The sequence below is a fragment of the Dromaius novaehollandiae genome, chromosome W (assembly GCF_036370855.1).
Source record: "Dromaius novaehollandiae isolate bDroNov1 chromosome W, bDroNov1.hap1, whole genome shotgun sequence".
Classification (NCBI taxonomy): Eukaryota; Metazoa; Chordata; class Aves; order Casuariiformes; family Dromaiidae; genus Dromaius; species Dromaius novaehollandiae.
In genome coordinates this window covers 4,440,607-4,468,341 of record NC_088130.1, presented here as the reverse complement: position 1 = coordinate 4,468,341, position 27,735 = coordinate 4,440,607, and the positions used below count along the sequence as shown (strand labels likewise).

Below are 27,735 nucleotides of genomic sequence, written 5' to 3'. Positions count from 1 at the left end.
ATGCACGTTTGTGTCAATATGGAAATTTCTGAAAAATAAAGTAAAAATGGGACATGCTCTGCACTTGCAAAATGTCCAGAGTACACTATGTGTATGAAACAGTTTTTCAGTTAGAGCAAAGTATAGAGTTACAGCTAGAATATAAGTAGAAAAAGTCAGAATTTTTGCAGTTAGAAAGGACTGGATAGTTTAACTTGGTGTTAGTCATAGTAAAATAAAGGATTTAGGGTTATATGTCAAGAAACACCTTTAGTCCTGTGTCTGTTCCCCCCCCCCCCCCCCCCCCCCCCGGAGTGAGACTGCTGCATATGCTGCAAAGACTTCATTTGTAAGCCTTAATTATGATGTTATCACATAATTGAAGCAACTCTGATCCTTCAGTCAGGAGCCACAGGGGCTCAAATGTCATGCTTTATAACAAAAAATTGTTGTCAAATTTTTAGATTTTTTTCTATTTTCAAGTAAAAAAAAATCTCTATCCTATGATAACTGATGCCACCATTCCTTTTAACAGTATGAATTAAAAATTTCTTTTTGTTTTTTCTAATTTCATTTTGGTTTACATTTAGGTTTGATATATAAAATATTGTCTCAGATCAGGGACAATGTTGTATGTGGAAATTTGGATTATTTTATTTCAAGCTTAAGTAGAAATATTTCAGTTGTCTTCTGATATAATGTTCACATAGTTTGAAATGGACTTTCTCTTTAGAGAGGAGTGTTAGTTTCATATTCCATTTAGCGTTGTCTGATGCTGCTGTTAGCTTGTGCTAATGCTGAATATACGTTTCCTTCCTGTTCATCCATAAAACATCAGACAAGAAAACATCCAGGTTAATGATGCTTGTGTCTGCTTAACACACAGTGTACAGGTGAATAAGGGTTTACTTGATTAATTTAATTATAGAAAATCCAAACTTTACTGCATTCATACCCCCAAGACAGAATTTATTTCCTTTCAGCAAAAGTGGTGGGATGGTAACTAAAAGTTTAGCTAACTGCTCTGTCATTTGTTGCAGACTTTGCATGTGTACTAGTAATTTTGTTTCAGTTTAATCACAGTTGGTTTGAGTCAGCAGGTGAGGTCAGGAAACTTGCAAATTCAAATTTTTGGCCCTGATGCTAGTAGCTTATAGGTATAAGTCTGTTTCTCTCCGGTAATGTGCAACAGTCTCCTCCTTAAAACCAAAACCTCTTTATGAATTTATAGTATCCACAGGTAATTGAATAATAGTTTAATTTATGACAATGTGTGTTGTAGTTTGAGAAATAAAATGCTTGTTATCTTTATCCTTTGGTAGAGAATGAAAAGAAGTCTTCATATATTGCACTCTCCTGATTTGCTCACTGAGCATTTAAAGAGCTCTTACACGTAAGTGGGGATAGTTTAACTTGCTTGTCTGTACTCAGCCTCTCCCCAGCTTCAGAGAACTTGGCTCTCATATAATAATTGTTGCAAATTATAGCTTAGTATAGTATGAAAAAATCAAAATTGATGCGAGTCAGTAGATGATATACAAATAGTAGAGCTACTCCTGCAGTATGGGAGGGAAAGAGGTGAGAATCACTACTTCTGTCCTAGGTAAGGTAAGGGGCAGCATGTAGGTATGTAATTAGCAATTACAGCACAGTACAGTCACATCAGTGAGTGAATATAAGGCTACATAGGAGTAACATAGTCTGGCGTTTTCTAACTTTGAATATTTCACTTTGCAACAAAATAGCATTCCTTTAATATTGTTTTGTTGTGTATATATTTAAATACAAAATAGTTTTCTACATACAATGATGATGTTGGTCTGAAAATTCTAGTTGGCCACTGGGAATAGAACAGGTGTGTGTAGTGGTGTGTGTGGTGTTTTTTTTTTCCCCCTGTTGTTTTTTCCTTTAAGTAGGCATTGTTTGTATGTGAATTCAAATTTGAATTTGGAGGAGGAAAAAAAAAAGTAAAGGCTTAACCTTCATCCCTGCAAATGTTGTCTTAGAATGGAAACTGAGATAAAAATAAGTATTAATTTATTAATATTTCTTAATTTTAATCAAAATAACTTTCTGCAGGACAGAGAACTATTTTCAGTGTTGTAGCTATTCCCGGATGGGGAAGATGCTTGTAGTGCACCAAGGAGGTGGGTAACCACCATAGCTTTTATATAGCTGTAGCTTTTTAAGAAAGTGGCCTCAAATATGTCAAGCTCATGTTTTTTTGGACTCTTGTTTCAGTCTGGGGAAACAAATTTATTTTGGCGAGGAGGGTTTTTTAATCATTAACTTAATACATCATTGTAGAGGAGAAGCCTAAACTAATAGATTGGGCAAAAACTATTTATCTGTAGAGGACAGCCTCGAGTCATAGATTCTTATTTATTTCGTGTGTGTGTGTGTGTGCGCGCGCGCATGCACAAGGCAGTCTTAATTCCATAGAATCATAGACTCACAAAAATGTTTGGAAGGAACCTCTGAAGGTCATCTAGTCTGTTTTAAGCCCCCTCCCCGGCTCCAAGTGGGACTATCATCAACACTAGATCAGGTTAGCTGTAGCTTTGTCTAGCCAAAGCCTTCAAGAATAGATATTTATTGTTTGGGGGGGGGGGGGGGTGTTCTGTTTTTGTTCTTGTGGGTGTGTTTTTTTTTTTTTTTAAATGTGAGTTTTTGTACTAGAACAACATTAATTTTTATGGTTATGTGTGGGAGCTGTTATTAAATGGCTTGTAAAGTTTGGCTAGTAAAAGCTGGGGAGTGAGGGGTGGGGGAAACAAATGGTGTATTTTTGGATGGAAATATATGACTTGGAAAAAAGTGTATATAACTTCCTTATGTAGCAGATATATTTTTAATTGCTGAATTTTCTGGACAGAGCTAGGGGGAAAAAATAAACATAAGAATGTGTTTGTGCTTCAGTATACTCTGAAAGGTATTACTTAAATAATATCACAGAATGGTTGAGGTTGGGAGGGACCTCTGGAGATCATCTAGTCCAACCCCCCTGCTCAAGCAGGGTCAACTAGAAGAGCAGGTTGCTCAGGGCCTTGTCCAGTCAGGTTTTGACCATCTCCAAGGGTGGAGACTCTATAACCTCTCTGGGCAACCTGTGTGTGTGTGTGTGTGGTGGGTGGGTGGGGTTTTTTTTGTTTTTGTTTTTTTTTAACTTATGTTTAAGTGGAATTTCCTGTGCCCATTACTTCTCATTCTGCCACTGCATACTGCTGAGAAGTCTGGCTTTGTCATTTATTTATTTATTTTTATTACACCCTCCCATCAGGTATTTATGCACATTGATAAGATTCTTCCCCCCCCCCCCGCCTTCTTTTCTCTGAGCTGAGCAATGATTCAAATATCTATGTTTACTGTCAATACCACATTTTCATTATCTAGGGATATAGTCAGAAGAGCTCTAGCACAATCTTGCTGGAGTGGTTTTAAAAGTTACCACTTCTGGGGTGCCCGTTCAACTCTTTCATGATGTTACTCTCCACATAGAACCTGTGCACACCTCAGTTTGGCAGTGTGACTTAAACTGCTGACAAAGTTGGATTTAAACTAAATGACTGGGCTTTTCACTGCCATGGTTAAAGTGTGCACACGTGTTCTGTGCCATATGCTATGGGATCAGTAGCAGACAGCTAGGGGAGGGTGACATCCTTAAGCACTACAGTCATTTCTGCTGTGAATGTCTGTGCTTTGAGAATCTATAATGGTATATCTTCATAGATTTATTGTGGAAATCAGATTCTTGGGCATCCGGAATTAATTTTTCCAAACAAATTGGTTTGTTTTCTTTGTTTAAACTGGAGTGTGTTCAGTGGAGAGCCACCAAGATGGTCAGAGGGCTAGAACTCATGCCATATGAGGAGGCTGAGGGAACTGGGTTTGTTCAGCTTGGAAAAGAGAAGGTGTGTGTGTGGGGGGGAGGACACGTGCATGTCCTAATAGCAGTCTTTCAATATCTATGAGGAGGCTGTCAAAAAGTCAGAGCCATGCTCTTCACAGCAGTGCATGGCAACAGGATGAGAGGCAGTGGGTGTAAGTGGAAATGAGAGGTTCAGACTGGATAGAAGGAGAAACTTTTTCGTGATGAGGACGGTCAAGTATTGGAACAGGTTGCCTGGAGAGGTTGTGCAATCTCCATCCTTGGAGGTTTTCAAGACCAGAGTGGATAAAGCCCTGAGTAACCTGGTCTGACCTCATAGCTGACCCCGCTTTGAGCAGGAGGTTGGACTAGAGACCTCCTGAGGTTCCTTCCAACCTGAATTGTCCTATGATCCTAAATGTAAGTGAATTTGAATATTTTTGTGTTAAATTTATTTATTTGCTCTGCCGCAATGTATCAAAGCATGTGGTGTGTTTTTTTGGTTTTTTTTGTTTTGTTTTGTTTTGAAATTATCAGTTCTATTGCTGTAGTAGTCCTTGATCCTGCTGATGAAGGAGAAGGGCTTAGGGAGGAGTGGATGCATCTTGCAGGTCAGCACCTGGTTGTGCAGTTGGTGTAGTCAACAGGGATTTGGCTTTTACAACCACCTCTTTGAGGACTGCTAGGGAGAGATGGGATCCACCTGACACAGTGGGACAAGAGCATCTTTGCCAGCAGGCTGGCCAACCTGGTGAGGAGAACTTTAAACTAGGGGTGATGGGGGAGGGAGATGACAACCCATAGTCAAATGAGGAAGTGGTGGACATTGGTTGAAAGCAAAGGGTGCAGGGTGATGGAAATGAGGGAGACATCAGGAATGATAAAACGGGGTAAAGGGACACCTACCTCAAGAGTATGTACACAAATGCATGCAGCTTGGGAAATGAGCAGGAGGAAATAGAGCGCTGCGTGAAGTCACAGAACTATGACATCATTGGAATAACTGAGACATGATGGGACAGCTTGCACAACTGGAAATCTGTGATGGATGGACACAGGCTCGTCGAGGAAGATATGGAGAGGAGGGAGGTTGCACTCTATGTGAAGGAGCAGCTTGGATGTATGGAACTCTTCTATGGGATGGACGAAAGTGCAGTTGAGAGCTTGTGGGTCAGGATGAGAGGAGAGGCCAGTAAGAGTGACATCATGATAGGAGTTGGCTACTGACCACCTGATCAGGGTGAGGAAATGAATGAAGCATTCTTTAAGCAACTGGAAGAAGTCTCTATATTGCAGACCCTGGTTCTTGGGGGGATCTTTAACTTCCCTGACATCTGCTGGAAAGGCAACACAGTGGGACGCAAGGAGTTGAGCAGATTTCTGGAGGGTGCCGGGGATAACTTCTTGAAACAGGGACTAGATGGGCCAACCAGGGCTGATGCACAGCTGGATCTGCTGTTCACTAACAAGGAAGAACTGGTTGGGGATGTGATCATCGATGGTAGCTTTGGCTGTAGTGACCATGAAATAGTAGAGCTCAAGATTTTGAGGGGAGTGAGCAAAGAGTAGCACAGTATAGACCTGGGACTTCAGGAGAGCAGGTTTCAGCTTATTCAGGGAACTGCTTGGTTGGATCCTGTGGGGAGCAGCACTGAAGGGCAAAGGAGCTCAGGAAAGCTAGCGGGTCTTTAAGGACAGCATTTTCCGAGTGCAAAAATGATCCATCTTGGTACTCAGGAAGAGAAGTAGATGTACCGGGAGACCAGCTTGGCTAAGCAGGGAAGTCCTGGAAGAGCTGAAATGTAAAAAGAGGGCATCCAGGAGGTAGAAGTGGGGACAGGCTACAGAGGAGGAGTTTAGAAACATTGCCTGGACATTTAGGGATGCTGTCAGGAAAGCCCAAGTTCAACTGGAGTTGATGCTCACAAGAGAAGTCAAGGGCAACAAGAAGAGCTTCTACTGCTGTATTAGCAGTAAAAGGCTGGACAAGGAAAATGTGGGCCTGTTGCTGAATGGGCCAGGTGATTTAATGACAGCAGGTGCAGATAAGGCATTCCTTGACTTTATTCAGAAACATTAGGTTTTGCCACAGTTGAATCCAAACTGCTAGAAAAGATGAAGCAGTAATCTGCTTTCATGTGGTAATTTCAGTGTATCCATGTAGGGATTTCTGCAAACTGCTTCTGCTTTGAGAATGTATTTTAATATAACATACAGAGGTTCCAGAGCCTAGTACGTAGATTACTTTGCAGAAGTATCAGGGAACAAATTTTTTACAGGTAAGTTATGTTTCTTAAGCTTGCGGAATAAGTTCTGGAGTTTGCTCCTCTCAGAACAGTAGCATGAATGTTTCTTGTATGACTTAAGACAATGTTACAAGAATTTTATTAATTTCTAGGTGGTATTTTGGGGGACTTGTAGTGGGTTTGTTCTTTGGGGGGAAGGTTGCCCTGTGCAGATGCCTATAGTTTAATGTTTGATTTGGTTGAGTCTGGTTCTGATTCATTATGTTTATATGACTCACCATCAACCATCTGTAAATTATAATCAACTTTCAAGGCTATATGTAATTCTATTTTATTAATGAATTGCAATAAACAGCATTATGAAGCTTTTCTCTTTTAACTTTACAAGGAAAAAAGTCCATATCTAAAAAAGCAATCAAAAAGAAGAGGAAAGCTGTTGCAAAGTCTACTGTACCAGAATTTCAGGTAAATCATCTCCTTCTCTCCCCCCCCCCCCCCCCCCAGAGCTAAGCAGATTGAAAAGTTTAATCTGATAACACTTTTAAATGTGCATTTTACTTTTTGTTGATAGAAAAATGTTTTTGCATTTTTATTATGTGCAGCTTATATAGTGTTGCACAGTACTAGCTAAGATAACACATCAATTGAAGCACAGAACTTGAAAAACTAAGAGATGCATGTAGTTGATACTGTAGATATTGCCAAATATATAGTTTTCATGGATAAAATTAATTGGGTTTTACATGAGTGTGATACTTGATCCTTGAATTGAGGAGATCTAGCTTGATCTAGTAAAGGACTGGTGGGGGGGAGGGGGCAAGGAATTTAGACTCATGGACTCCTCTTGTTTTTACCTAGTACCTCTTATCTGTATGTGAACTTTAGACCAGAGAGCACCAAGAGAGTAATTATAGTGTGTGTGGGTGTGTGTTGTGTGGTTGTGGTGTGTGTGTGGTGTGTTTGTGTGGGTTTTTTTTTTTCTATAGCAGAAGTACTAAAGCACTTCAACTATAAGTCACAATTCATGCATACATGCTTGCTTGGGTTGGAGCTCTCTTATGGTTATAAGAATATCCTTTTTATATTCCTTGTTTTAAGAAAACAATCTGTGCTACTCTGAGCAATGAGGCTTCACTAAATTGTAGTTATCCTGCAAAACCCTCAAATTGAATCATTTTCATCCATGATGATGTAGTGTTCCAGGTGGGGATGGTAGAATTTCTAGCGATTAAAATCCCTTAGTTACAGTTGATGCTAAACAAGGACCCACATCTAAATGTGCTTTGACCTTTGTCTACATTCTAATGTTAAGTGTTAAAATTGTTCCTGGCAACTCCAGAAAGTATGCAAAATGTTAAAAATGTGCATTTTTCTTAGCACACTACCTGCATGCACGTTCACTATTTAAATAATTATAAATCCTTTGCTACATTACGCTGTTGCTTTTAAAAAATTAACTATGCTACAAGGCATAGTCTGTCTAAAATAGTATCTAAAGTTTAGCATAACTTTTTATCTAACCTGTGTAAACTGTAGGATAACTAAAATACATCAAAATAATCAGGGCACTCTTGATCAGAGCTCTGTTCTAGATCTGTTTTAGTTGAAGCTAAGATCTGTCAGTACCAGTAGCGTAGTCTTATTTCAAGAAGACAGACAGGGCTGAAGAATAGGACTATTTCAAGGTGTGTTTGGTGGTTTTTTTTGGTTGTGTTTTTTTTTTTTAATATTAAAGTGAGTGGGAATACTACTGAAACTTTTAGATACTGCAGTATAGTGTGTTTTCTTGATCCTCTCTACTCCACATACATGATGGCCAAACTTAATAAAATTACGTAAACATTGGAGTATTCTATTTTTTTCTTAACCATTTGATGAGGCACCTCAAGTCTATACTTGGTGTGAGATATGCAAAGGGAAGTGTTTTTATAACCATAAAACTATTGCTATCCATACATGGACATCAGTTTATGTACATGCAATCTATTAACATCCTCACACTGTATAGACCCTCAATGAACATACACCAATGATGCATTATTCATTTTATAAGAATAGATTCTAGTACTTCAAATCAAAACAACTGAACTTTAAAGCTAAATAAATTAGTATCAACTCTTTTAATATTTGCAATATAATGGTATACCCAAATTATACATTACATTGAAATATTAATAATCATATTCAAGAGGTAAATGTACTAATGAATCCTCACATTGAGAATACCATGTGCGAAGAACCATTTGAGGAAACATGACCCAGTTTCTGTGCTTTCTTTCATAGTTTGAATGTCAAGAACAAAACAATAAACACACAACTCGCTTACTTCTGTGTCATCTCGATCCTTGGCTCATAGGTGTTTTAAGAAGGGGGGGGGGGGTTGTAGATGCAAATTGAACTGTCCTTACAGAATAAGAACCCATGAAAAACAAGTATTTTTAACATTCCAAAAATGCAAATGATCTGACAGGTGACTTGACAGGCCATAAGTTATCAGTTTAAAAGTTAGCTATTGTATATACTTTTTTTAGAAGAACTCAGTCCCAAGTTTATTGTTACTTAGTAATGTTTTAAAAATATTACAATAATTATACAGCTATAGAGAAAGGATACTCTTTTTTATGCAAATAAAATACATTCATGTTTATTAATAAATGCTTTCTTAGTCTTCCCCCCTCCCTATATAGTGTGCGTGTATATATATATACACACGCATATAGCTACATATGCATACACATACAATATGAATTTCTTCATGGCATTTTATGGTGGTTCTCAGTACAGTATCAGTGTTTTGAATATTTTTAAGAATTTGACAATAGCTCCTTGAAGTTGAGCTTCTGTTTTATCAATTGGGGAATTGAGGCACAAAGATATTAGGTTCAAAAGTCTGTCCATCTTTGCCAAATTGGGAGCACAGATGTCAGATTCCACCTACACCCCCCCCACACACCAAGGTTTATGTATTTGAGTTACATTTCCCATTCATGATGCGCTCAGCTATTTTGCAAATCAGATCCTAGTGTCTCAAGTGAGCACTCAAAAAATGAGAAACCAAACTATTCAGATTGTTGCAGCATCACATCATAAGAGCTCTGTGATAGAGCCAAAGGTAGAGAGTCAGTATTTCCCAGGATAGCATTCAGCTGACTCAGGCATGAGATCATCATTCCCCTCCTTGCTATTTCATCCGTGTCAATTGCCTGCAGCAATTGACAGGAGTTGTATGCACAGTATTCTTCTCTGCTTCATGCTTCTGATTCATCCTCAATTCATGGTACATTGAATTAAACTGGGGTTGGGGGGGGGGCAGGTTTAAGGCTGGTCATACACAACTGTAATTTACTCCTTTGGCTGTATACCTTATGGTTCAGTTATATCATTGCTTCTCTCTTTTTTTATTTTTAAGTGATTGACTTTCTGAACTTGCATATTTTTTTAAAATAATGATGGTATAGTATCACAGACCCCCCCCTCAAAATTGGGTGGGGTGTTCTGTGGCATCCAGTTAGCATTTATAGGGTTCATTAGAAGATTTGGAGTCTTAATATTAGATGTCTGTCCTGTGCATATAGAATCTATTAGTTATTCATAGCAATAATGTAATTATTTTAAACTTTATTTGATAAGTCTAGACACTGCAGTTTGAATTGCTGTTTTCCTAACCCTCTGAAATGTACATAAACTTTATGAAAAATTGTAATTGCATTTATGCACTAGCTGTTTTTCAAATTTCAAATATTTGCTAAAAGTATCTATCCTATATTTTAATGATGAAACATAAGTTACCCCTCTGGGGTTTTGTTTGTTTGAATTTGTCCCAAACTTAAAACTCAATGTGTAATTAGAGTCAAAATACATTGTGATGAATTAATGGGTTCTCAAAAAAAAGGAGGGGGGCAGGTATATTTTAATACCATTTTTGGTTTTGTGTTCTATTTGTGTTTGATCTTACTAAAAGTTTTCAATGTTTTCAGTATTAATGAAAGATCTGAAGATGAACTTGAGTATTTTTTTGATACAGCATATCTTTAAATGTATGACTAACCTGAATAAGGGGTCATCTTCTCAAAGTTAGCTTTTTGGAAAAATATTGATGTCTTGGTTACTCTGAATCTCTCTCTTCCCCCTCATATATACACACAAAGATGCAAGTCTTAGCATAAAATAACCCAAATGAAAGATAATAGCTTTCTACTTTGTAGTTTAAAAGTCTATTATTGTCGTAAATGATTCTAAATCAAAATTTTAAGACTACTTTTGTTTGTGCAGAAATTTGGTCAAGAAAATAACATCTGTATTCTGAAAGGAAATCTTATGAAACAAGTCATTTCCTGAAGACTCAAATAGGAGGACATGAGTACAGTACTTCTGTTAAAACCATATTATTTTATGAAAATGGCTGAATTTATTAGGTTACCTTTCTGGAATACCCAGTGTAACCATGTGCAATTCTGTCTAAGTAAGAGAAGTTGCGGAAGTAATGCAATCGCACTTGATACAATGTAGCACAAGGCTAGTGAGCTTTGATTGACCAAGGAATTGCTCAGTACTCAGAACTGCTCAGAGTCATTGTTATACTTAAGGCAAACTTCCTAGTTTGTATCATTCACTGCACTGTTTTAAGAAAATGCCTGTGTTTTGAGATGGAAACTGACAGGTAGAGATGCACGTTACATCTGAAGATTGAAGTATTTCCTAATTAAATTAAAGTCCTGGATATTTGTGTGTGTGCGCGTGTGTGTGTGCATGTTTATGTATGATTTGCTATAAGAAAATAAAAATCAAATGGTGGCATTGAATAACATATACTTTTTAGATTACTTTTTAAAAGTTAAATGTGTGTGTGTTCCTCTCTCCTCCCCCAAATGTCACATTACCAAGTGTGGTGTGTGTGGTTTTTTTTCTTTTTTTTTCTTTTTTTTTTTTTTTTTTAGCTTATTTGCACTAACCTTGATGAACTCAGGGAATTAATCAAAAAGATTGAGAATGAACTTGTGGATCTGGAGGACATGAAAAAGAAATCGGTATGTGACCAAAAAAACACAATTTCTCTTGTATGGCTATAAAACTGTTCCAGTTATTTGCTGAGGCTTGTCAACTGAAGATTTTATGTCTTAGCAGTAATTGCATGGAGCCCCATAAGGGTAATGTCTGGAAAGGTTATATTTATTTTTTAATCACCTCTTTATATGTAGTACTCGGGTCACAATGTTGTCATAAGTGAAACTAATAACTATATATAAATGTTTTTCCTTTGCCCAAATAGAATGTGGGTAGCGCTAGTATCTTAGCGTTGATTAATTCCTATTCATCATGTGGACGTTCTTTCTTGAGGCCAGATTCTGCTTTAACGAGCAATTTTGGGGTAGAGTTCTCATATCTGCCTATGCAGTGCTGATCAAATTTCCTTATGCACTGACACACATCACTTCTCATGATTCCTGACTCCTCCTCCTTTGCAAGCAATTAGATTTGGCCTAATTTAATTCTTGTATTTATTAGTTTCTTCAGGAAAAACATGCTATTGAGTTGTAGATCAAGGATTGATGCACAGACTCTACCTAGCTTACACTGGATCACTCGTTAGTAGTATAAGGACAATTTTTATTCAAGAAAAGAAGTGACAAGGGCTGCGCCCCCCAACTTCCAGCAGAAGCCCTGCCCACTACTGGCAGTCACATGTTCCACTTGCCCCGGAAGTCCCTCCCCTCTCCTGGTCACATGGTCTGTTTAGTCTGCCTTTTTGCTCCTGGGGGCCACCATTTTGCAAACCACGTGTTTTCATACTGCCCTGTGATTGGCTGACAGGACCAGCTGCCCCTTCCAGGTTACCCGGAAGTACATTGGAACAGGAAGCCCCCTCCCACTACATACATGGATGCTGCCATTTTTCACAATGTCATACCCCTATGTGTTTTCATCCTGCCCTGTGATTGGCTGGTTGCCATTTTTTGATACTGTCATACCCACATGATCTCAGAGGACCCTCTGATTGGCTGCCTGTTTCCTTTGGACCAGGAAGTGCTTATATAAAAAAAAAAATTATATATTTATAAAAATATATAAAGGAGTGTACAAATATGTATTGATATATATATTATTTATTTATACATAAGTACACTTATATATGTGTATATAGAGTGTATATACGTATAAGCACATGTATAAAGATAATTTAAATATATATAGATCCATAAAAGTGTAGCTATAACATGTATAAAACATTCTGTAATAATAGCTAATGAAATGAATAATTAAAGTTAAATGTGAATAGAAAGTAATTAAAAGTTAAAAGTAGATTTGCAGCCCCCTCCCTCACTTTACAAGTTGGCCGAACAAGCCCTGACATGTTTAGAGCGGGAGGAAGTTCAAGAGGGTGGGGGGAGGCAGGCACCAAAAGGGGGGGGGGAGGGATGAGCAAGGTAGAGCATGCCCAAGTGCTACAGACCCCTCCTAGGAGGCCCACCAAGGGGCTCCCTGTGCAACCCCTGTCATGTGCAAAGAAGAGACCAATCCTGTGAGCTGGATCAAGAGGCCCTCGCATCTGGCCCCAAACTGCCAGGATGACCACGTGGTATTACTGGGGCAGCCTTTGGGCTTTGCACGGTGTTGCAAGACACAGACAACACTGTCTGCTAAAATGGAAAACCAGAACAAGATGCCAACTTCAGAAGAACGTGTGCATGGAGACGATAAGGAAAAGCCCCAAAGGGTTTCCCAAAAAAGTCCCCACGAACCAGAAGAACCGGCCAGTGGCCCGTGAATCGGAAACTATATTTTGAGGTAAGTTTCACACAGAGGGGGGTGGGTGGTGGAGGTGGAGGGAGCTCCCTTTTGCCTATGGCTATGGGGGAGCTTACAGCTCCCTGTAAGATCATTACAGGGTGCAGGCTTGTGCTCTCTGTATTTCCTTATCCTTAGGTCAATGCTGCTAATAAGAGGCAGAAGACCGATCATGCAGTCAAGACTGTCCTGTTAGACCATGATTTCTGCGGAAGCAGCAAGACCCAGGCTTTGGGATGCAGCCTGGAGACCCATGCTCTTAGAGGCCACAGCTACTGCAGAAAGAGCAAAGGGGAGCAGTAAGGGCAATGAGGGTGCTGCAGAACTGAAAGACTGTGATTATTATCAGGTACAGAGGAGTGGCAGGCAAGGAGGGCATAGAAGGGCTGATTACACTGTCACAACTCTAGACTGGCAAAGGGTTATGGGGACCACAAGGGCCCTTAAATGCAAACTGCTTTTCTGAACCTGATGGGGCAGTGAATATGTCTCCTACTAGGACAGAAGATGACCCCCCTGGAAGGGACTTCCTGGTTACTGCAGCCCCCTGCAGAGCAAGACTGTGCCCCTTCAAGTTCACATGAGGATGTCTCCCAGGAAGGGCCACCAGCAGCATTCCCAAGCCCTCAGGGGGCATTTGAAAGCCCTGCTTGACCCCCCACCCTCAAATATAGCAGGGGTGGTGGAGGGGGTGGCAGCCCAACCTGTGGCTTCCATGGAGCACGTTCAGCAGGGGGGAATGGCCGGTCCAGAGGTTTGGGGCTAGGCGATACGTCGAAGAATACAGATTTGTTGATTTAGATCAGATATTGCTACATGAAGCTTATGAAACACTTGTTTGGGGCGTAGAGCAAATTTTTGACCATTTACGCCAGCTGTTTGAACCTGGTGATTATGCTCAGCTCCGTCTTGAAGTTGTCAGCATGCACGACTCTTTATATTCTCCTGTTATTAATTTAAGCAATATGAACACAGAGAAATTTTTAGACTGGTCAGTACTCTCTTGCAATGTGAGAGAGCGCTGTGTTTTCATCAGACTTTCCACCTGGCTATCAGTACTGTAAGAGCCATTGGGGGTGGGGTACGCAGAACCCTGCAGTCTATCCCCCATTCCAAAGTTATAGACAAAGAGCAGCTCTATTTAATTGATTTAAATATCAGGGACAATAATCTCTGTTTTGCTGGGAGTCTCACAGCGCGTACAGCAGTGAGGGATCTGACAGATGCAGAATTCTTAAGCAGAGCAAAAGAGCTACATGACAAACTGGGGTCGTCTGTGCACAGGAAGGTCATGCTGAGCGACATCCCCTTGTTTGAATATCTGCCGCATGTTAATTAATATATGTGTCATCCTCCTATCTGAGGGGGAAAGGGTTGGGGGAATTTTAAGCCAAACGACAGTCTTGGTTATCCCAAGACCTGTCTCCTCCTTTTACACAGTGAACGTTAGTATGATGTTAAGGATGTCAGGAAGATATTTGGGCGAGAAACTTTTGTGAGCTTTGTCATACACTGTACAATCATGGCCATAGCTGTAAATATTATTGCTGGCTCTGCTTGCCTCGCAACTGTGCAGTTAACTTGGGGACAAGGATGAGGTGCCCTAGCTGCAAGCTGTTGTGCAGGTCTGGGAAATGTTTACAGAGGCACCAGGCCCTGACTATTAAAGAAAAAAAATGATTGTTTGGCTGTGATTTTTCTGAGAGAAGTGCAAAGCCTGTGGAAAAGCATCACAACTGTAAAGGCTGGCAGTGCAGAATGTGCTATGGACAGATCTGTAACGTAAACCAGCACCAGTGCTTCATGCCCGTGATCAAAAATCCAGAAGCAGGGCGGGGCTATATTTTCTATGACGTGGAATGTATGCAGGAAACTGGGACACAGGTCCCAAATGACATTTTTTGCCATGAGTTAGCACCGGATGCCCCTTGGGTTGAAGAAGAAGAAGGGGCAGAAAGTGTATGTAGCGGGAGGGGGCTTCCTGCTCTGACGTCCTTCCAGGGTGACCTGGAAGGGGTGGCTGGTCCTGCCAGAGAACAACAGGGCTGTCTGAGAACATGTGGGGTATGATGGTGTTGAGAAATGGCAGTCGGCCAATCACAGAGCAGTATGAAAACATGTGAGTTATACCATTTTATAAAATAGCAGCTCCCTGCTATAAAATGGTGCCTGAAACAAAATGGCAGCCTCCATGTATGTAGTGGAAAGGGACTTTCTGTTCTGACGTACCAGAAGGGGTGGCTGGTCCTGCCAGCCGATCACAGGGCAGTCTGTGAAGATGCAGAGGTATGACTTTTACAAAATGGCGATCCCCAGGAACAAGAAGAGGTGGAGTAAACAGAGCACGTGACTGTAAGAGGGGCGGGACTTCCAGGACAAGTGGGACATGTGACTGCCAGTAGGGGTGGGGCTTCTGCCAGAAGTTGGGAGTAGGGCACCCTTCACTTTTTATCTTGGATAAAAATTGTCCTTATACTACTCAGCGTGATGACTTCTAGATACCATCCTGTTACAGACAATGACAAATAAAAAACTTTTTTGTTCTGGTAGCACAACTTATATCTTTAACAATAGAACAAAGGAGTTCAAAAGCCTAGAGAAAGGTAAGTATAAAAATGTGGCTTACAGCTAAATTTAACAAAAATGCAAATACACTTTAGACTCGAGTTGAATGTTTTCATAAAACTGAAGTAAGAGACATTCTGAACTGAAAGCTTACCTTTTAAAATTAGGTTTCTGACATCCAGAGCAGCCAGGAAATGCTGACTTCACTCTCCCGTGGTACTCCAGCATATTCTGATTATGGCATACTCATCATGGAACCCCAAAGCAGACTGGAGCCAGGATACGGATATACAGGGTAAGGACAAAACTTTACTGGGCGTTGGGGCGGGGTGTGTGTGAGTGTTTTTTCTTTTTAAATAAGCGCACACAGCCACAATATTACATAGTCTCAGAAGTTTTTTTTTAATCTTAATTTTATATCTTAAGGGACAGAATGTAAAGAAAACTAGGAATCTTATAAAACCATGCAATATTGTTTAAAAGGGGTGGTGGTGGAGGGGAAAAAAAACTTACCTTTACCCTTAATAGGCCCGCTCCATTCTGCAGCGGGGTTCTGTGGTATGTGTGACATCACCAATCTAGTGTTTTCTAGTGATGTCACATGGAGAGGGAGATGGTGATCTGCAACTGCTTTGGACATCAGATACCTGAAGAAAAAAAGGTTAATAACTTTTCAATTGAAGAGAAAAAGCAATTCTTGGCATTACACCCAGCTAATCAGAAGTTTTTAGACTTGCTAGCAAAATGTAAAAATGCTGAGGGAGGCCTGCAGATCATACATGAAGGAGATTATGGTGATGACCCATCACACATTCTACGAGAAAGAGGGTGATGAAGTTGAAGGCTTATCACTGTTTTGATACCATTTTGTATAGTATGCTGGCATCTATTTGCATGTCCATGTACTGGTTTATGTTTCTCAAACCTAATGTGGTAGCACTTCTCCCTCCAGATGGCTGTCATCAGAGGAAAAAGAGGTATTTGACCCCCTCTATTCCATGGCTTATGTACATTACTTGAATATTTTCCTTTTTGGCAGAGTTCTATTTCTTGAATGACTGTGCTGATAGCTTTCAATTTTAAGGGGTGCTTTTTCCATGGCTGTATTGAATGCTACCGTGAAAATGACTGGAACCTTCTGGCAGGGGCCACCTTTGGGTATTTGTAGTACCTGACAGTAAAAGATGGACCACCTGAAGAGAGTGGGTTTTAACATCAGATCTCTGTGGGAGCATGAGTGGGTTGCTTTGACAAAATCAGAGGGGGAGTTTGCAGAGCTCTTAGCCAGGACCAAACTGCCCACACTGCTGATCCCCAGAGGTGTACTTTTCAGCAGCAGGACAAAGCAGCCCCTGATGAAAAGATACATTACTATGATTTTGCTAGCCTCTATCCCTTCATCAACCAAACAAAACAATACTCTCTTGGGCACCCCAAAGTTATTTCTGAGAATTTTGATGCCCTGACAACCTACTTCAGGACAGTCAAAGTAAAGGTGTCCCCACCTTGTGGGCTCTTTTTCCCTGTGCTTCCCATGAGGGTAAACGGCAAGCTCGTTTCCCTTCTGCTGGAACCTGCCAGGCCCTCCCCCCCCAGCAATGAGGGAAGAGCCCTTGTGGGCACCTGGTGTTCCCCAGAACTGACCAAGGCTCTGGAGAAGGGCTACAGGGTCCATGAAATCTCTGAGGTTTGGCATTTTGACCAGAGGGGTAACACACTTTTCTCAGATTATATAAAATGTCACCTCTGACAGAAGCAGGAAGTTTCAGAATACCCAATCTGATGGACAGGTGCTAAGAAAAAAGCTAAGTATGTTGAAGATTATAGGCAGAAAGAAGACGTTGCTTTGTGACCTGAAAATATTAAGAAAAACTTTGCAAAACTCCAAATTGATAAACCATTTTTAAATTCTCTGTGGGGAAAATTTGGACAGAGTGCCAACCTCCCCAACCTCACCATCCTAAGAGAACCAGACGAGCTGTATGGTTACCTCTTTTCTCTGGCTTATGATGCGTCCTCCTGTAACTTTATTGATGAGGATGTGGCCACTGTCTCGTGGAAGCATGCCAAAGGACACATGACCCTGGAGCACAGCACTAACACTTATGTAGCTTGCTTCACCAACTGCATATGCACTCCTAGAGCTTTACAATCTCTTAGATGCCCTGCAAGACTGTTGCCTTCATCATGTCACAGACTCTGTGATATTTGTGAGTCGTCCAGGGAATTGGAACCTCCTGCTCGGTGACTATTTAGGTGAGCTGACGAGTGAGTTTCTGCCAGATGAGCATATTACTAAGTTTGTGCAATAAGGCCCCAAATCTTACAGCTGCTTGCAGTCTAGAGGAAAGTGTTGTTTAAAGGTTAAAGGCACCACTCTAAATGCAACAAACGGAGAAAAGATCCGTTTTGAGGCACTAAGGGATCTCGTGTTGGATTATGGTGTAAATCCAGATAGTGACGACCCTAAAAAGATCATGATAGAGCAGCACTCTATTGTCAGGAACAAGCAGAAGTGGATGATAGAAACCAGGCCCCTCTGGAAGATGCAGAAGGTGGCCTATGAAAAAAGGGTACTGACTAAAAATTTGAACAGCCTCTCCTATGGCTTTTGATCATGGGCATGCACTGGAAGCACCCCTTTTCCACTAGTTGTGCAGTGCCTTGCAATGGTGGAAGAAGTTGTTTTCTTTAATAAAAAAAAATATATTTTTTTTTGCGAATACCTACTGCTTGCTTTCTGTTATGCCTGAGAATATTGTATGGTGTTACAGTTGTTGGCAACCATTGTATCAAGAACTGCTCCATAAATATCCTTTCATCAAATTTGTGGAGCACTTAACTGAAAGTCTTGGTGATAACTGTTTATTTTCCCCTAGTAAAGTAAAAATGATTGTAATCGATGATTGGATGAACTCTGCTTGTGACAGTGACAAAATTGTGAAAGCTTTTCCTAAGTATGTGCATCACAGGAATCATAGCATCCTGTACATTGTCCAGAATGTTTTTTTGCCACAGTAAAAAGTGCCACACCATTGCCCTCAATGCAAAATACATGGTGTTATTTAGGAATCCTTGATGTAAGCTCTAGGCTGTGCCCCTAGCCTGGCAGATGAATCCTGGCAATGCCCATTTCTTAGAAGTGTTTGAAGATGCTACTAAAGTGCTATACGGGTACCTGGTTATTGATTTAAATGTTTCTACACCTGAGGCTTTTAGGCTAAGAACTGGCCTTTTCCCGCCACAGTGGCCTGACTTTTTTAATATGTAAAAGACCAATGCTGGGCAATAAATAGAGAGGAGCCAGACCAATACCCTGTGTTGCTACCGGCACAGACTTGGGAGCATGACATTCCAGTGTCTGAAGAGTAACCTCTCCCTCCTGGAGCTGTTGATCTGGTCCTCCCCCCAGCAGAGGAAAGCAATACTCTGCACTGTTTCTGACCTGATAAAGGCCATTTCTGAAATGGCCCTGAATACCTTGAAGTTCATTCCATTAACATACCACCAGATACACGTGCTGAAAAAGGGGCACAAATTCATTAAAAGCCTGAGTAGTAAAAGTATGTCCTTCAAAAGGAAGAAGCTGCTGGTGAAGTGAGCTGATTGGTTTATTGGTTCTCTCCTAAGTTTTGCTCTTCTGCTCGTCATGGGGCTTTTAGTAAAGCAGTGATGGAATATGCATTAAAAAATGTATCTGGTGCCTGCAAACCAGCTGGAGCAGCTAAGAGTGCTGCCACTACCTGGGGAAGACGTTAGGGCTGACGCAGTCCACTCGGATGCTGAAATGATCCAGAAACCAGGCATGACAGCCTATGAAAAAGCTAAGGTGTATACAGCCACTCTTCTAAAGTACTTGGCACATGTGAAGCAGAACAATCAGGAAAGGGGGAAAATAATTCTTGTTTTTTCTAGAACAAAATGAAACAGAAGCGGAAAAGCCCCTTGAGGCTCCTGAGGACCCTGACCCTGTTCAGGAAGTGTCAGATAACGCACATCCACAGTATAGGAAGAATGCACAAATACCCCTAGGTAAACTAGGGCAATGCAAACATATTTCTTCTTGGGACAACCAGGGAAGTTTTATATACAAAGGCAACATCATCAAGGGGCCTAGGCTGCTTGATTTAGTCTGAGGCATCCTTCAGACTTGTGCCCCTTCTAGCCTGAGAACACCTAAAGGCTGGGATGTTTTTATGAAAGACGTGGCTGCAGTGAATGTCCTGTCTTCTGTCATGGGTAATACAGAGAACCGGGATCTCTTGGAGCAACTAAAAGTGACTGAGGAAGACTGAGAAGTACTACACAGGCCACCTAAGAAGAGGAAGATACCTAAAGCCCAGTGACTCACCCTGGAAAGTTTTCTGTTGAAAATAAATATTCATAAAACCTTTCAACTTTGTCTGTAGTGTCCATTTAAAGAAACATGTTGGGGGGGAGGGGGGGAAATGCTTAAAGAACATGCACACGTAGCCCTTCAGTTGAGTTGTAAGTTTTATTTACATAACACATTTCTGAAAATCATTACAAGAGATGCAGGTTTGGGTCTTTTGAAACATATTTTGAGTAGCTCTGGTAATGGGGAAAGCTCTATATTTTTTTACAAAATGGATCACCATCTGGTCATTTTGCATGAAATTATCAGAATACAGCTTTAAAAGCTGTTCAAAAGGTAGTCCCTTGTTACAGTGATGTAGGAAGAAGATGCAGTGGTATCTGCAGGCCATGGAGAGTGGCTGCTGCAGTTGCTTCCTCTGGAAAGCAATATCCGTAACGTTGTGCTTTAAAAAGGACATGATGCTTTCAGGAAGGAAAGTGCTGTTGGGGAGGGTAGCTGTACAAGTTGAAAAACTGTGTGGTTCTGATCTGCCAGGAAAATTGCTAGCCAGTGCTTTCCAGGTTGGTTTCGTGGGTGCATATTCACAACCATGCTCGCTGGTCTTGGAGAAACACGAGCCCTAGGGAGCCAGGGCCTAGAAATGTTCCTCTGGCATTAGGGTCTGCTGAAAAAACACAGGAGAGCTGTCTGGTGTCCATCCTCATATGCAGTTGAAGAGCACGTGTCTCCTCTGGTTCATTTCTATTATGTTTTCAAATACATCATACATGATCATATTAATGGTGGTGGTCAAGGCCCCTGTAAAGCATAATTCTGCTCTCAGGTTTCCTGTTTTAATCAGGGAATAGTGATCAGGACATTCTTGGGCTGGAGACAGGTCAAAGACGAGCAGGGTATAGCTATGGGTGAACTCTTCCCTGTCAGCAAGCAGGGAATGATCTTTCATGTGGCTGCCAATCATCTGAACCAGCTGCATGTACTCTCTCATGCAGCAGCCATTCTCAAAATCAGGCTGTAGCGGTTTCGCTGGTGGTGTTCACCATCCATGTACAGGGCCACAAAATTTGTATCATAATGTTGAAAGGGTTCTTAGTATAATTGCCGCTAGAAAAGCGTCATTATCTACAAACACAATAAGAACAAGCTTGGGCAGTTGTCCCAGAAACAAACTTTTCTGGTTGCTGACGCGACTGCTAGCCAGTATGCTGAACGCTTTCACGCCCACCCTGTGCACTGGGTATTTAGCACTGGCCATAAGTAATGCCTCAGCATGCCTCAAATGCATTCCAGATGCCATCCGTGCTTTCTTTGCAAACAGGGAGGCATAGGTAATAACCAGCTTGCAGGCCCCTGCTGCCGGGGAGCTCATCAAACAAAAGCTGTCTTTGCTGCACACCAGCTTAATTTTTTACATCCATGCCATTCAAGAAAAGCTTGTCTTGAAAGAACAGATTGCTGTGGAGTGGTCCCAACAGTTTGATCCTCCTACTCAGGGCTGTCAGAGCTGAGCATTGCCTAACCCCCTAATTACTGACCCCATCCAGTGTGACCACTTCCTGCTGCCTGGCTGTGTCTTTGTAGAACAGCCCCATGGAGATGTGTGTGGACAGTGTGTCATGGCTGTAATTGAGAAGCAACTCAATGAAGGCACAGTAAGGGTAGCAGTTGTTCCTCTAGCGTATCAGTTGGTCCCCCAGCATAACGTCCAGCTGGTTGAAAATAGATGCCAGCAGGTCATTTAGGAGGCCCACAGACTAACTGGCACTGAGGTTGGCCCTGTCAGCTTTTACAATCTTGCAGCAAAGGTACAGGCAGTGTGTTGTTCAGATCTATGTCATCTTCCCCATTCCCAGCTATGAAAAAGTCCAGAGGTGCAGACTCTGCAATAGCAGAAAGGAGCGGCATCTCAATAAACAGGCTTTTCTCAATGCTGGTCTGCATCAGGTACACTTCAAACAAATCCAACTCAGATTTGATATTCTGAGCAACCATGAACAAAAGTCATCTTTTTTTTTTTTTTTTTTTTTTTTTTTAAATATATCTCCATTTCTAGCAGTAGAACAGGCTCTCTTTCTTTGGGTTTTCTGTTTCTTTTGCACTGTTTGGCCTGGCTTGTTATTCTTTTTTTCTTCTTCTTGTCCTGGTCAGACTGTTGTCTGGCACCCCCCCCCCGCCATCCGTTTCCTTTTAAAGGGCTGGGGTGGGCCTTCCCTCTGAGGTCATGATATAGCGCTCCTTATTTTAAAGCTTCTCCTTTGAATATAAACAAGCTCCGAGCCCTCCTGATTTGCTGGTGTTTCCAGCTTGCCCAGGATAACCTTGGAAACACGTCCAAGCACATTTTTTGGAATATCTTGAGTGGCACTTTTAACATGTGGCCTAACAATTTCCTAACACCTTTTGAGAAGTGGGATGGCCTTTCTAAATAGTCTACAGAATATACCTCCAATGCCCGCCCCATACATCACAGGAATGCCTTGAAAACCTGGAAGATCATTGCCGGCCTGGGCTCTGTAATAATTCATGTATGAGGACAGGTCCACATAATTATTTGCCACTACCATTTTGGTGTGGTTTCTTAAAATATCAGATACTTCCAGGGCCAAAGATGCAGCTTCACAATCACCTTCCAAAAACAAAATAAGATGTCCTTATTCCACTCAGTCTTTATTTCAATGCTGATCATGTTGATGTGCTGGCGGTTTACTGGCATGTAGTGTGGCTTATCATACGTCACTGGAATGATCTCATTATTACTACTGCTGGTAGGAACACAGCACAATAACAGAACCGAAAAGTCCCCGACAAGCTGGTGCTCTACATGATCCATGTAGAGGTAGACTGAGTTAAACCCTCTGGTGATGCTCGCCACAAAGGGACAGCAACCCCCAGAGAAGCCCCCAAAATATGTGCTAGCGCCCCAGGTATAGAAAAAGTGTAAGGATTTTCATCCATTTTAAGCTTTATTTTCCTTAAGATGGGGTTGTAGACCAGGCCTACTGCTGGAGAACTGACAACTGAAGCTTCGCTGTAGGGGGTTAATAAGGTGGTTCATATGTTCCAGCAACATGGAGATAGCCTTTCCACAAAGTATACTGCCATACAGTGCTATTTCAAAGCTAGCGTCTTCGTTGATGTTATTCCAGCTGTGCAGGTACTGTGTTTCTGCCAGCCCCACCTCCCACTTGCCTGAGTGCTCCGGGGGCCTCACCAGCCGTGTGGGGAAGTTTGAGCTGGTGTTCTGTGGGAAGATTCTGATGCTGACTTTGCTGGGCAGCATGATGTAGAAACCTCCATCCGCCATCCTTCTTTTTCCCCCTGCTCCACTGCCAATCGCTAGATGTCCTGGCCTTGGGAGGCTTCTATCCAACTGTCAAATTTCTGGGGCCAGCCATGCCACTTCACCAGCAGCTGTTTCTTTCTTCCTTTCCCTTTTGCAGCGATGATCTTCTCACTGTTGTAGAGTCTGTCCTCATCAGGATTCACTTTCTGAAGTTCTTCAGGGTAAAACGTCCCCTCAATTGTTTTGTGACCGTAGTCTATTAAGCGTTATGTGGGTATCTGTCCCCATCTCACATTTTCAGCTACTATGAAAATTTCATCTATGAATGTCTGCTCATAACCTTTCTCAAATCTCTCTTTTGTTCTAGACATTCTGATGTGGTCTCCCTTTTTTTAGCAGAGGAGCAGAACAATTTTAAACATATCCCCACATATGGTTTTTCCAAACCCTCGCAGAGTTTAAAGGGTTCACGTCCACAGGCCTGGCTCTGATCATTCTGTGGAAACTATGGTTGTAGCTCTTTATAAACTCTGACAACACAGCAATATAGTGAAAAGTGTTGCGTGCTGTAAAATATCTCCACATCTTGGTTTTAAGCATCCTGTTAAAACGCTCTATGACAGAGGCTTTTACTTCATTGTTAATTACAAAATAGCGAACATTACACTTTTTTAACCGCTTGTTCAAAGGCTGATTTAAAAATTCTTTTCCCTGCTCAGTCTGTAATTTCTGAGGTGTGCACCCCCTGCTAAAAATGGTTTTAAAAGCCCCAGCTATTTTAGAACCTGTTTTGCCTTTTAGACCAATGGCCCAGGCATGCTTGGATAATATGTCTATCACCATTAAGATGTACTTAACATCATCGTTGTGTTTGGAAAACTCTTGCCAGTCTTCTCCCTCCTCAGTCAGCCAGATATTTCTGAAATGTTCTTTAAGGTCATCATCGACCTAAGGTTAAGGAAACACATAGAGCACAAGCCTGCACCCCATAATGGTCTTACAGGTAGCTGTAAGCTTTCCCACAGCCGTGGGCAAAGGGAGCTCCCCCCACCTCTGCCACCCACCCCCTCTGTGTGACACCTTGAAATATAGTTTCCGATTCACAGGCCCATTGGCCGGTTCTTCTGGTTTGCATGGTCTTTTTCGGGAAACCCTTAGGGTCTTTTCCTTATTGTCTCCATGCACACGTTCTTCTGAAGTTGGCATCTTGTTCTGGTTTTCCATTTTAGCAGACAGTGTTGTCTGTGTCTTGCAACACTGTGCAAAGCCCAAAGTCTGCCCCAGTAATGCTGCATGGTCATCCTGACAGTTTGGGGCTGGGTGAGGGGACCTCATGGTCCAGCTCACAGGATTGGTCTCTTCTTTGTATGTGACAGGGTTTGCACAGGGAGCCCCTTGATGGGCCTCCTAGGAGGGGGTCTATAAAAGTTATGCTTATACTACTATGGCAGGTTACATTGTATGTGAAACTACAACCTGAGCCACGAGCTCTCTGGAAAGCCTCTATCCTTTCATTACTTTAACTACTAAGTAGTTCCCCTCCTGGCTACCTATTGCATTTCAAGAGGGGAGAGAAGAAAATAAATTAGAATTATTGTTTATTACTGTGCCTGACTATGAAAGCTAAAGGGACTTGAGGAAGTCCATCTGAGCCCTGTGGACTGTCTAGTAAAAGGGGTGGTGGTTAGCCCCTCTGTCCAAAGTTTTAAATACCAAAGGTGGCTCAGGAAAGGGTAAAAAGAAGAGAAGCTGAAAATTGTAGCTGCTTGATTCTCTGTCCTAGCCCAGATTAGAACAATCTGTGATCTCCTCTCATGGTTAGTTGCCAGTGGTTTCTTAGGGACCATGTAACAACTGGAGGTAGCTAGAGAACTTCCTTTTCTGCTTACAACACACACTTAGTGTCAGGAGCTGCAAAGAGGGAGACAGAGGAAAGCTGGCTTAGTGCAACTCAAGAGAACTCTCCAGCAGGAGCTTTGTGGAAAGTGTCAGTTCCCTTGAAAAGGTAATGTAAAAAGGTAAAGAATCTGCTCCTCTGTTTTCTGAAATATATATGTCACTGAGGTTGAAAAGGATTTGTTATTATTAGTAAAGATCTTAGTTTCTGCTTTAGACTACCATTACAGAAAAGTATATAGAATGTAATGCTGTATAGCTATTTTTTCCACTCTGCATGTGATTCTTGAACAGAATGTCTCAAATTGAACACCTTATCTTAAAGCTTTCATTAAAAAAGCAAACAAAGCACGCTGTATGGAGATGAACCACAAGGTTTCCTGGACTCTAATAGTAGTCCATTTCATCTCATCTATTAAGGAGCCTTACTTGCTGTAAGGAAATAATTATATTTGGAATTGTAGTTCCTACTATTGTTCTGGCCTTGGGAATAAGTCTTTCAGTGCTAGACATTATCAGAATACTAGCTTAGATTGCTTGCTAATATTTTAGTAACCTGTTCTCTGATGCTGCTGTTTGACACAGTGTTGTGCAATGGATTTTTTTTTTTTTTTTTTTAAACTTATGGAGTTATAGTAGGCCTACCCCTGGGAGATTGCCTTAAAATTGAGTGTAGGCTGAAGACAGCAGTTCTTAGAGATATTATTTTGGTAAGTAGAAAAGCTTCTGTATGTGAGATGTGCTAAATTGTTACCCTGTACTAGCTCAGTATTTGATTTTTTTTACTAAGATATCCTATAGCAGATCAATTTGTCAAGCAGTCATTCCTTAAATGTCTCTCCCCTCCCCCCCCCCATTGATTGCTTTTTGTTTTCTGTTATTCCAAAGCTGAGGAATTAATTTCAAAAGAATATATAGCTGGCTTTCTTAAATTTTCTCTGTCCCCTTGGATATGTGGCATCTTTTCATTTTAAAGCAATGCGGATAAAAATAATTATATTTTGATATAAATATATTACATTACTGATGCTAAAGTAAATGATGCAAAGATGCAGGAGTTACCAGAACTCAGCTGACAATTTTAAATTTGAAGTAAAGAACATTAACTTACATTTCTACTGAGATTTTATTGTTGCATTTTTACCTCATTTGCTAAAGATTTAGAGTATGTTCATAAATATGGCAGTTCAGTTGAGTGTGAACTCTTAGATATTTGTTGTAACTAGCAAATTAATCAAGACATACAAAGTAATGGGAGCAATGTTGATGATTAGCCTACTTCCACTTAAAATTGTTTTTCATCTATTTTATGTAAATTTCATTCTCTCTCCACCAACATATATGTGATCGTGAAGCATTTTACCAACCTGTTTAGGGTAATATAAAGGTTTCTTTCTAATATTTTATGAAAGAAATCTTACAAGAAAAGATGCTGTTGGATATCAGAATGTGCGTGTATGTGTGTGTGTGTGTGTGGGGGGGGGGGGTTAAATCCCTTTCTCGCTATTGTGTAGTGCAGAAATGTGACAGTACTGTAGATATGTGTCAAATTGTGAGCTCTGTTTGCTTTGCAAATGTCACTTTTTAGTCTTTTTAATGAACATATTGATTACAAAATGAGCTGGGTTATGACGAGGACAGTCAATTCTAGATACTTATGTTATAGCACAGGGGTTGCCTTAGAGAGAGCATCTGTGTTGAAAGATTCCTCCTTTACTGAAATACAACACTTTATATTGGTAGAGCTATTGGGTTTAAGTCATTCCCTCCAAGTTTGATTGATAAGTGTATATATGTCTGGGGAGGGAGAAGGGAGGCTGGAGCCTAGGATTCCCACAGCTAAGCAGACAAGTTTAAAACGGACAAAAGACAATCTGCACTTAGGAGCACATCTGAAAATTCATGGAGATAAAAACCCACCAGTTTAGGTTAAAAACATGAAAGACCCAGAACATGAATCCATTTGTAGGAGCATGGAGACCATCCAGAGGACATTGGGTCAGGATGGAATGTAAAGTTTTTTGTCATTTTTGTCCCCCCCAATATTCCAAACAGGCTGTCATCAAATTTGATCCCAGGAAATGTAAGTATCCACATTAAAAGACTGATTTGCTACACATTACTTTAAAAGATTGAAATATTAACATGGAGCAAAAAGTAGTGCAAAGTTGTTCATTTACCAAATATAGGTTTCTAAAATATTTACACAGAATGCAGTTTTGAAAGTGTAGACTGTTAGCTAGGGGAACCTTTCTTTGAATGACGGGTGCACAGGGACTTTCCAAGAGTGCTCAGCAGAAATCCCTGCAGCCATCAAGAATAGATTAGATATTGCCAATATTTTGGTGAACTGGACTTCAGTTTTATGACTGATAAATATGGATTCATACCTCTAATATGTAAAATCTAAATACACAGCAGTATCTCTGTGCTGAACATTTCAGAGTGCCTTAGATATTGGTTACTTATATATTAACATGAAAAACTAGGGAAGACAGAAAATTCATGTCAGCATACAGTTATAATAAAAAACCTGATTTTAAAATGTTGAAATTAGAACTAGAGAAATGGTTGTGTATCTGTGGTTAAGATGATGAAAAATTCAGCTATATGAAAAGGACTTAAATGAGATCCTTAATAGTTACAAAAACAATGTCTGTAAATTTTTTAAGAGATTGCATGCAGCCAGTGTCTTAAGGAGTTATTGTACTGTATGTTCACTAATACCTTAAAGTTCTTATAATGGAGAGTAAATGTGACATTCTAGTGCCAG

At 40.8% G+C, this 27,735-nt stretch overlaps 1 protein-coding gene across 5 annotated transcripts in view; it reads left to right on the top strand.

Annotated features, from left to right (window-relative positions):
• The window catches only part of LOC135324134 (uncharacterized bromodomain-containing protein 10-like), a 68,928-nt gene that overhangs the window by 23,373 nt on the left and 17,820 nt on the right, over positions 1-27,735 (top strand). For 2 of the 5 annotated variants that reach the window (XM_064499705.1, XM_064499706.1), the window contains 2 exons: positions 6,482-6,558; positions 11,031-11,120. In XM_064499705.1, the coding sequence (XP_064355775.1) occupies positions 6,482-6,558; positions 11,031-11,120 (167 nt within the window). Of the gene's footprint in view, positions 1-6,481; positions 6,559-11,030; positions 11,121-15,611; positions 15,740-19,359; positions 19,836-27,735 lie in introns of those variants that run through there. The other 3 variants (XM_064499709.1, XM_064499710.1, XM_064499708.1) reach the window with 3 other exon arrangements.